Consider the following 10,638-nt stretch of genomic DNA (forward strand, 5'->3'; position numbering starts at 1 on the left):
CGGGGAATTCTTGTAATACGTGTACAAATAAAATCAACGTTTACATTACACAGTACGTTTGTGGTTTTTAAAAAGCGCTTTCTCTCCACTCTCCTTTCTTTCTTTCTCGCGGGACTTTGTTTTAATGAAATGGTTTCTTTTGAGCTCAAACGTATATAAATGAAAAAAAAAAGGATTGATTTGGTTCTTCACTTGCTAGGTACCGAGTCCAATGTGACTTCAAGAATTGAAACGGTCATGCTTTTGTCTGGCGCCTCGGCTGTGCTTTTAATAAAATAAAAAAGGGTCAAATTATACACACGAGGGCATGTATATATTGGCTATTAATATACAGATAATAATGTAATCACAATGTACGATCAGTGACCGAGCGTTCTGTTGTAATTAAAAATATATAGAAATGACTTCAAGAAAAATGTAGAGGCGAATTGATTGATTTATTTATTAAATACACGAGTTTACAGCAATGCAGCTAGTGCAAACTGTGCCATGTGTCGCTGTTGGATGGGAAATGGAGTCGGAACGATATTTAAACCCACAAAGACGTTATTCGCATTGCATTGCAAACCAACAAAAAAAACTACATACAGGAAACCATGCAACAAAAATATTGCAAGGAAAACATGGACAGGCAGAAGGGGCGGAGCTTTCGGAATTAGAAGTCAAGCTCTCCCAAAACCAGACTGGCTTTATTCTCCGACCAATCCGTGTCACGGTCCTTTTGTTTGACACGCCTGCAGACCAATCAAGTGCCGCTACTGAATCGCCGAGCAGCTCTGCGTGGGCGGGTCTTGTGCGTGACAGTGGAGAGAGTCGGTCGAAGCAAAGACGGTTAAATTCATTAGAGAAGCAGACTGAGGCGAGGTAAGATGTCGATAGGAGCTGGCGTCGCTGCTATGAGCCATACTAGTAATATTGTATTTCTTTCTGACCCCTTGTTTGGTTCGCAGTGTATTTTAATGAGCTGTGAGATACATGGGTGTTTTTTTGAAGGCGGTTAGAGGTTAGAGCAGAGTGCTGTAAGATGGCTGACTTGTTTTGTGTGTGTTTGGCGCGAAGAGGCGGTCTTCAGACTGCACGCCAGCATTGCTTATGCTCTTCACTATCGAAGAAGTTTCCTCCAAGCGATGTAAACGTGTGTTTAAACATCTGAACTATTGAGAACCAGCTTCATACTTGATAATACAGTTTGATTATTAATTTAAACTAAATAATGACATACGTAAAGATGAGACCTTTAGTTACATCTATGCGAAAGTATACACCGTGTAACTTTAGTGCATACAATATATATATATATATATATATATAGAGAGAGTGTTTGTTTTAGATTAAAATCGGGTGGAGTTAGTTGGTAAATGTGTTTAGTTTAGCCTGCAACGCGCGGTGTGTTTTGGCGCTGGTTTTACTGTCCAGGTACTGTATTGTCAAGTCACTTGCTTTCAAAATGGCGTATTTTCCTGCCAAATAAAGGAAGGGGGGGGTGCAGACTTGAGTCACCGAGACTGAACTGCAGCAGTTTGAAGAACCAATGAATCCTTTTTTTTTTCCCTCTCTCCCAGGTGTGGGAATGAACCGGATACGGATCCACGTTTTACCCCCGAACCGGGGGCGCCTCGCTGCCGCCGCCTCCAGACAGCAGGAGCCCCTGGCGTGCTCGTTCACCCCGCGGCTCTGCTCGCACCCCCGGCTCGAGGGTCTGGAGTACTGCATCAAACACATCCTGGAGGACAAGAACGCCCCTTACAAGCAGTGCAGCTACGTCTCCAGCAAGAACGGCAGGCGGTGCCCCAACGCCGGCCCCAAACCCGAGAAGAAAGACGGGTGCGTTCTGAAGAGACGTGCATGATTTCTGACCAGGTGTATCAGAAATAAACACAAGGAATCAGCATTGCGTATTGTGATGCGGGGATGGAAATAACAAACCCTGTTGCACACCCATTCCAGGTTTTAATGGGTGCTTGATCAGCCCCAGTGTGTGTCTGATTAAAACTCTTGGTAAAACCAGGAATGGATCAAACTGCTGTGCGATGGGAGCAGCCTTATTTCCACGCCTGCATCTGACTTGCAGTTCATCAAATGGTATTTGACTGATTTGTATAGTTGGTTCAACCCTCCCTATATCCTTTTAAAGTTTTTAGTTAACAGTCTGCATGCTGTGGTGATGATTTTATCTGTGTTACCACATCCCTCTCATTGATTTGATTGATTGCTTTTATTAATGAGTCTTTGCGTGTTGCAGAGTGGCGTTCTGCACGGAACACGCTCGCAGGAACGCGCTGGCTCTGCAGGCGCAGACGAGGAAGGTTTCGTCGGGACCCTCTCCGGAGCTGCTCCTGTCTCAGCTGAGCGGGTACGCCAAGACCGAGCTGGGCTCCCCAGGGCAGGACTGCAGCCGCAGCGAAGCCAGCAGGATACTGGGTACGGAGGGGCAGAGAGGCCAGCAGGATACTGGGTACGGAGGGGCAGAGAGGCCAGCAGGATACTGGGTACGGAGGGGCAGAGAGGCCAGCAGGATACTGGGTACGGAGGGGCAGAGAGGCCAGCAGGATACTGGGTACGGAGGGGCGGAGAGGCCAGCAGGATACTGGGTACGGAGGGGCGGAGAGGCCAGCAGGATACTGGGTACGGAGGGGCGGAGAGGCCAGCAGGATACTGGGTACGGAGGGGCGGAGAGGCCAGCAGGATACTGGGTACGGAGGGGCGGAGAGGCCAGCAGGATACTGGGTACGGAGGGGCGGAGAGGCCAGCAGGATACTGGGTACGGAGGGGCGGTGAGGCCAGCAGGATACTGGGTACGGAGGGGCGGAGAGGCCAGCAGGATACTGGGTACGGAGGGGCGGAGAGGCCAGCAGGATACTGGGTACGGAGGGACAGAGAGGCCAGCAGGATACTGGGTACGGAGGGACAGAGGCTCTCTATTTGGGATGACTCCTGTTGCATAGCCGTTTCACCCGTTCCAGGTTTTAACACCAGCTTGGTTAGCCACGGTGTGGCTCAATTCCTGTTTTTTCAATTCCTTTTTAAAATCAATTTCCAATTCCCATGCTCTTGTAATCAATTCCAGCACGTCACTGATCAAAATTGCAACTGGCAGTATTCTGTTAAAATGAGCTTCACACGGTGGCAATACATTCCTAAAATCAAAGTCACTGTTTTGTTAGTCAATATAAAATCGGCTTCAAATGAAAGCAGTTGTACGATCGCCACAATGATGTCTTTTAAAATACGTTTGAAGGAATTGGAATAACAGATTGACCCTAACCCGGGATCAAACTGCAATGCAGTGGGAGCCGCCTTTCTGTCCCTGCAGCAGAACAGGCAGGGAGATCGAATGCGGTCCTTTCAGCTGGCATGCTGCTCTTAACAGCTGTGTGTTGCTTCACCCTGCAGATGAAGACAGCTGGAGCGAGGAGGAGCAGGAGCCCCTTGCGGTAGATCAAACCTGGCGAGGGGACCCCGACAGCGAGGCGGACAGCATAGACAGCGACCACGAGGACCCCCTCAAGTGAGTCTCTGCCTTGTACACCCACTGGTGCGAGGGTCCGACTGCTGACAGATACAAAAATCAATACCTGTCTCTGTGTGCTTGTTGTAAGTTTCCAGTTCACAGCGATGTTTTGGGGTTTGTGTTTTCGTCTCGTCAGGGGAGTTAAGCTCCTTTTTTTAACCCTGTAAGGACCATTTCTGTGTGACGCCTCAACCTTCATGCGTGCCGTCTCGCAGATAGGTTTGTGCGTTACGCTTGATCTAATTCGACCTGTGTTAAGATACAGCAAACGCTGGTACAAGCGTTCGCTGAGACTCATGTCTTCCTGGGGGGTGACGTGTTGCAGGACTCTGCCCGTCCGGTTTCAGTGTTAGTGTCTTGAGTTTCAGTGTGGAGCCGTGGCCCTAAATCAAGGCGGACAGCTTGCTGTAGCTGTTGGTTTTTAAAAGGAGCCAAAAGAAAACTCTTTCCATGGTCTGTTGGACGCCTTGCAATATTAACACAGGGGACGTCCAATTCAGTTGAAAGAAACAAATGATGATTAGAGCACTGTGTGTGGTCCATATATATGGCTTGTTTCACAGCATCCCCAGTAAGCACTAGTATGTGACTACCTGGTGTTGTCTTGGGTAGTCTTGATCAGTGCTAATCGAGGACTGTGAAAACCAGCTGATTTTAATATTAAATGTAATATTAAATGGCTGTTTCAAAAAACATATATATATATATATATATATATATATATATATATATATATATATATATATATATATATATATATATATATATATATATATATATATATATATATATATATATATATATATACGATAGTTTAGTAGAAATCCACTCTGCAAATCTGGAACTCTTGTTTTTCTTTCTTTCAGCAGGGTAGGAAGCTTTTTTTCTGTTTGTTTTTTAGTTTAAAACCGCTGTGATGCCTGTTTCTGTATCACTTATGGTACAATGCTCGGCCAAGCCCCTCTGTTTTAAATCCAGCCTCGCAAGCCGAAGTTTCACATGCAGTACGTTGCTGCCGGACAATCCTCTAGTTGCATAAGTAACTTTTTCTCTTTTCAAAGAAGCGTTTGGCGTTCCAGGGGTAAGTGTTTTGCTTTGCCTTTGCTGTGCAGGCATGCGGGAGTGTTCACTGCGGAGGAAGTGGCCTTGATCACCAGGGAGAAGCTGATCCGCCTGCAGTCTCTCTACATCGACCAGTTCAAACGCCTGCAGCACCTCCTGAGAGAGAAGAAGCGCAGGTACCTGCACAGCCGCAGGGTGGAGCACGAGACCATAGGTAACGCGACGCCCTGCGTGCAGGGCTGGGGGCAATCCCTTCTGAAAATCCATTTCCATTCCCTTTCAATCAATTCCGACACCTTCTCATTGAGTCCTTCAGTAGTTCTTCCATGCAGCTGTTTTATTAACACGTGTTAATATTGCCTGTCTGCAGGGATGGAAATAAGACTCTAATTATATAGCAGTTTGATCCATTCCTGGTTACACTAACACACACCTGAGCTTGTTACGTACACACACTGCCGCTAATCAAGCTCCTGTTAAAACCCGGAGTGGTTGAAACAGCTGTGCAGCAGGAGTCTCATTCCCCTCCCTGGTTTGTTTCTCTGTTCAGGCAGCAGGAGTCTCATTCCCCTCCCTGGTTTGTGTCTCTGTTCAGGCAGCAGGAGTCTCATTCCCCGCCCTTGTTTGTTTCTCTGTTCAGGCAGCAGGAGTCTCATTCCCTGTCCTGGTTTTGTTTCTCTGTTCAGGCAGCAGTCTGCTGACCGGACCCGAGGGAGTGTCTGTGAAGGAGCGTGAGAACCTGAAGAAGCTGAAAGCCTTGCGCCGTTACCGCAAGCGCTACGGTGTGGAGGCCCTGCTGCACCGGCAGCTGAAGGAACGCAGGCTCGCTGCCTCCGAGAGGGCTTCCCAGCAGGTAGAGAACGGGAACGACTCCCGCTGCACAGCACTTTGGCATATACACTGCTTGTATGCTGGGATGGAAATAAGGCTCCCATTGCATTGCAGTTTGAACCATTTCCTGGTTTTGCTATGAGTGTAATAACACACACCTGAGCTTGTTATCTGTACACACTGTACTCAAAACCTGGAGTGGGTGAAACTGCTGTGCAGTGGGAGTCTTATTTTCATCACTGCAGTCTCTAGTTTAGTCGTACTGCAGAGAAGCAGTCGTTACTTCCACATCGGATTCACCCGTTCCAGGTTTTACTAGGACCTTGATTAGCCGCAGTGTATAGCTGTCAAGCTCAGGTGTGTTCCTAAACTCCGGGTGAAAACAGGAGTGGAGCAATGCCGTGCAGTGGTGGGAGTCTTCTTTCTATCCCTGTAATGAGAGCTTGACGCACGTTTTTAGAGTGGTTTCCCCCCCCCGAGCAGAGTACTGATCCCGTGGTTTTTGATTTTCCAGGCACACACCACTCGTTCCAGTCAGAGGTGCATCTCCTTTGTTGAGGGGCTTCGCTGCGCTAACCAGTGTCTGCCGATGACCAGACACTGCATCTCTCGTATCCTTACAAAACAGACTTTTCAAACTGGCTTTTTATTCATTTATTGGCATATCTAAACCCAGTTTGCACCTTCATACATTTTTATATAGGGTCTGACTTACTTAAAGCAAAGTGTCCCCAACTGTAATGTGAATTGTATTCCCCCCCGTTTCATGCACAAACCAAACTGGATCTATTGAGGTCTAGACCTCTCGCTCAGATGTGTTTCAGTCAACGTACGTAGCCACAGGTTTGTAACTCGAAACGATGCAGACAGACCAGGTCAGTTTTGAGATGAGGTTTGCAGAAATCTCAAGACGGCGCTGAATCAAGGCTGATGGCTTGATGTAGCTGTTTGCTTCAAACAGGAGCCAAAAGTATATTCTTCCTGTGGTTTGTTAGATGTTTTATTTGCTTCTAATATTTCCAATTGCTTTGGAAGGAACAACTTTTAGCAAGTGTGTGCCACAATTAGGAAATCCGATAACTTATTTCCATCTCTAAGCTTTTTTTAAAAAAAATATTCTGTTTATCTAATGTGACAGAGTTGCTGTATTAAAAATAACCAAGTCACAACCCAAATAAAAGCCGAATCGGGTCTAGTAGTAAAACTATCAAAATGAGGTTCAACCCACTTTGCACCTTCAAACATTTTTATCTAATTTAAAACACACATTTATTCAAGTATTCGTTTTCCTTCACCCTCCTGCTGTTGGTCAGACATCTACCAGGACAGTAACCAGGTTCTGTTCAAGATGTGCCCGGGCATCACGGAGATACCCTGCGACCAGCCTGTGCACATGGGGCAGTCCGAGGACCCGCGCTGCCCCCTGCACCTGCAGCTGCCCTCCCCCATGCACAAGCCTGAGCCGGAGCCCCTGGCTCCAGAGCAGCTGGACCCCGGGCCCCTGGACCTGTATCTGAGTGTGGCTGAGCTACAGCCCACCGAGAACCTGCCTCTGGAGTTCAGCGACGTGAGTCCCAGCGCACGGCACTGTCACCCGTTCCTGCTTGTGTTACGCTTTGAATGTGTTCACAAATGATTCATGTTATAAATGGTGTTGCGTGCAGTCGGTCAGTGTGTGCGTCTCCCCAGGATCTGGATGTGGTCGGCGATGGGTTTCAGTGCCCTCCCTCTCCGTTGCTGTTCGACACCGCGCTGGCGCTGGAGGACCGGTCCATCAGAGAGATCGCCGAGGCGCCCATGGATATCCTGGCCAGCGAGGAGGCAGCCGTCGCCATGCCAACGCTGGATGAGGATCACATGGAAATCCAGAACCAGGTGTATTGACCGCCTCTGCACACGCTGCCTGGGATTTCAAACTAACCTCGGATCGTTTGATAGGTTTAAAATGATCACGAGCTAGGAGTTAGACGTGTTTCAATAAATGGTTCATCGCTTCTAGCTGCATGATCAGTCCCTGTTGGTAACCGATTTCATGTGGCTGATTCATGCTGTGTTAGGTGCAGCTCCGTCCCCAAGGCTTGGTTTAGTTCAAGCTCTTGGCACCTGTCATTTCAATAATATACCTAAACCCAGGACTGCTAGGATTTCTGTATGTTAACTGCAATGGTGGAGCTGTAATATGACGCCTCAACTTTCATGCATGCCGTGTCCCAGATAGGTTTGTGCGTTACGCTTGATCTAATTCGACCTGTAAGATATAGCAAACGCTGGTACAAGTGTTCGCTGAGACTCATGTCTTCCTGGGGGGTGACGTGTTGCAGGACTCTTTGCCCGTCCGGTTTCAGTGTTAGTGTCTTGAGTTTTTCCGCGTGGAGCCGCGGCCCTAAATCAAGGCGGACAGCTTGCTGTAGCTGTTGGTTTTTAAAAGGAGCCAAAAGAAAACTCTTTCCATGGTCTGTTGGACGCCTTGCAATATTAACACGGGGGACGTCCAATTCAGTTGAAAGAAACAAATGATGATTAGAGCACTGTGTGAATGGTCCAGGTCCTGTTTCATAAGGAAGTCTCTCTGTCCAGACTCTCCCGTGATCTGTTCAGATTGTCAGGTTTAATTGTATTAAATTGTTTTCTGAACACCGGTTCACTGATACGTAATCTGTGTGTCTGGAAGTCCTCCAATAATATTAAATCGTTTTGCATGTCCTTGCAGGTGAATTCTCAGTCTTGTGAGCAAACAGCTGGAGCCAGTGAGGAGACTGCGGCTGTGCCTTCTGTATCAACACCGCTGACAGCTCCTTCAGTAACCAACGGCAACACAGGACCTGCAGCAGCCCCCTGAGCGCTGCGAGGCTTCAGAGCAAAGAAGCAGGAACGCTGTCCCAAAGCTCTTCACTACTCTGCTAGGCAGTGAGGACCTTGCAGAGAGCCGAAGGCATCGCTTGTCTTGAAAGGCTGTAAACGCAGTGCAGCCCTTCACGGCTCCCATTAGCCTCGTAATGCCATCGCGCAGGTATTCTCGTTGTCAAGTGGAAACACAAATCGCACGGTCTTGTAACTGTGGCTCCCAGATGCAGCGTTATAAAGGGGGGAGCTGGAAGCAGGAACCTCTGAAGTGGTGAAGGTCGGCCTGCTGCTGCTGATGAAACCTCTCCAAGACCAGCGCTGCCTTTCGGTTCTGGAGGAAAGTGATCCTCCGTGCCGGACGGGATGTGCTCTGAAGGCCTCGGGAGTCTTCAGAGAGCAGGGTGGGGTGCTGATCTGCACTAACTTACTCTAGCTTCTTCAGCAAGCCCTGAATGTGGTTTCATAGATGCTGTGATACACCGGCTCTGTGTGGCTTTCTGCAGTAGCTGGGGAATCAGCACTGCTTTACTGTGCCAGAAACACTAACAGTAACTCATGTAGTTGAGTGTGGAGCAGGAGCCTGACCTGGCCTGCCTTTTGTTGTAAACCCCCCCCCCCCTTTGCGTGGCTCTCGTTCCTCTTCGAAAATGGCCGTGGATGAAATGTTTCTCAATTTCATTTGCAATTGTAAAGTTTACTATCTGTACACAGATTCACCAGGAATGAGGGTGCGTGTGTTTCTTTTCGGTGTTATTTAATAAAGCAAGATAATGTTTCTGCAGACGGATGTTTGTGTTTTGTTTTTTATTTACATATTTTTTTGTCTGCAAATTGTTAACAAATATTCCCCCCCCCCCCCACTAGATTTCCTGCAGTGATTTGAAATGTCACGATGCAATAGAATTGAGAAGCACATTACTAGGATTGTGTGGCTGTGTGTGTTTTCATAACACAGCACAATATCTTCTTGCTGCTTTCATTGTCTGCACATTTAATGCAGTTCTCGGTTTATTGTATAATTCCTTTGCATTCTTCTGTTTATTTCCGCAAACAGGCCAGGCTGTATGAAAGGCTTAATTGCTATGAAACTGCAGAAGGTAGAGGTGCAGTAACTGGAGTGCAATACCAAGCACTAGCCACTAGGTGGGGCTGTTGCACTACATTACCAAGTAAGAGCGCGGCAGACTGTGTGGAGGTGATAACAGCAGGGCAGCCAGACAAAATAAATAAACCTTACAGATTTACTTAATGAGGTGTTTGCAGCACCAGACGGCATATAAACCCAGTAAACGATGGATATCGTGCTGAGTGTACGGAAAGAAACCGGAGTATCCTGTTATTGTTCTGCTGGGTAACGTTTGTGCCCCAGCCATAATAAACACGGTTATCCTGTCAATTAGACCTCTTCTGTATCCTGTTACAAGCGCCGTGGACAGTGGGCGTGTCAGTGTGTGTACGAGAGGAACCATGTACAAACAAACAAGACAAGAGCATTACATGTGTTAATACTCTCTCACCCCCCCCTGCCCCCCCCCCCCAAAAAAAAAAATTGGGATATCCTTATGCCTCAAAATGCCGGGTGGAAAAAACACTTCTTTTTAAGGAAATACATTTCCCTAGCAAAAATAAGAATAATAAAAAAATAAAAATAAATAAATACAAAAACTTAAAATGGATCAAAAATAAATCGGATCTGGGATATCGAGAGGTTGCGTGTGTGTGTTTTATTGACTCTGATCTGGGATATCGAGAGGTTGCGTGTGTGTGTTTTATTGACTCAGTGATCTGGGATATAGAGAGGTTGCGTGTGTGTGTTTTATTGACTCTGATCTGGGATATCGAGAGGTTGCGTGTGTGTGTTTTATTGACTCTGATCTGGGATATCGAGAGGTTGCGTGTGTGTGTTTTATTGACTCTGATCTGGGATATAGAGAGGTTGCGTGTGTGCGTTTTATTGACTCTGATCTGGGATATAGAGAGGTTGCGTGTGTGTGTTTTATTGACTCTGATCTGGGATATAGAGAGGTTGCTTGCGTGTGTGTGTTTTATTGACTCTGATCTGGGATATAGAGAGGTTGCGTGTGTGTGTTTTATTGACTCTGATCTGGGATATCGAGAGGTTGCGTGTGTGTGTTTTATTGACTCTGATCTGGGATATAGAGAGGTTGCGTGTGTGTGTTTTATTGACTCTGATCTGGGATATAGAGAGGTTGCGTGAGTGTGTTTTATTGACTCTGATCTGGGATATAGAGAGGTTGCGTGTGTGTGTTTTATAGACTCTGATCTGGGATATAGAGAGGTTGTATGAGTGTATTTTATTGTGGCGGGGTGGTGTGGGTGTGGTCTTTAATGTTTGTCCAAAAATAGTCTGTCTAACCCCGGTCCTGGTT

At 47.1% G+C, this 10,638-nt stretch overlaps 1 protein-coding gene and 3 non-coding genes across 6 annotated transcripts; all 4 read left to right on the forward strand.

Moving 5' to 3' along the window:
* The first annotated feature begins 751 nt into the window (after nt 1-751).
* Nucleotides 752-9,029, forward strand: LOC131709318 (KAT8 regulatory NSL complex subunit 2-like). 3 transcript variants are annotated; one of them, XM_059011761.1, is made up of 10 exons: nt 752-864; nt 1,563-1,824; nt 2,243-2,421; nt 3,394-3,508; nt 4,624-4,787; nt 5,260-5,426; nt 5,919-6,015; nt 6,718-6,971; nt 7,094-7,279; nt 8,115-9,029. In XM_059011761.1, the coding sequence occupies exons 2-10, from the start codon at nt 1,571-1,573 to the stop codon at nt 8,241-8,243; spliced, it is 1,545 nt and encodes a 514-aa protein (XP_058867744.1). In that variant the 5' UTR covers nt 752-864; nt 1,563-1,570; the 3' UTR covers nt 8,244-9,029. The 3 variants fall into 3 exon arrangements, with proteins under 3 accessions (XP_058867744.1, XP_058867743.1, XP_058867742.1); XM_059011760.1 differs by lacking the exon at nt 752-864 and adding an exon at nt 875-909; XM_059011759.1 differs by lacking the exon at nt 752-864 and adding an exon at nt 1,078-1,135.
* On the forward strand, nt 3,889-4,026 carry LOC117971071 (small nucleolar RNA SNORA2/SNORA34 family). The gene has a single exon (XR_004663064.2). It is a non-coding gene; the product is annotated as a small nucleolar RNA SNORA2/SNORA34 family (small nucleolar RNA).
* LOC117971073 (small nucleolar RNA SNORA2/SNORA34 family) lies at nt 6,315-6,447 on the forward strand. Its single transcript, XR_004663066.2, has one exon. It is a non-coding gene; the product is annotated as a small nucleolar RNA SNORA2/SNORA34 family (small nucleolar RNA).
* LOC117971072 (small nucleolar RNA SNORA2/SNORA34 family) lies at nt 7,782-7,919 on the forward strand. The gene has a single exon (XR_004663065.2). It is a non-coding gene; the product is annotated as a small nucleolar RNA SNORA2/SNORA34 family (small nucleolar RNA).
* Nucleotides 9,030-10,638: the final 1,609 nt, after the last annotated feature.

This window comes from Acipenser ruthenus, chromosome 42 (genome assembly GCF_902713425.1).
Source record: "Acipenser ruthenus chromosome 42, fAciRut3.2 maternal haplotype, whole genome shotgun sequence".
Taxonomy (NCBI): Eukaryota; Metazoa; Chordata; class Actinopteri; order Acipenseriformes; family Acipenseridae; genus Acipenser; species Acipenser ruthenus.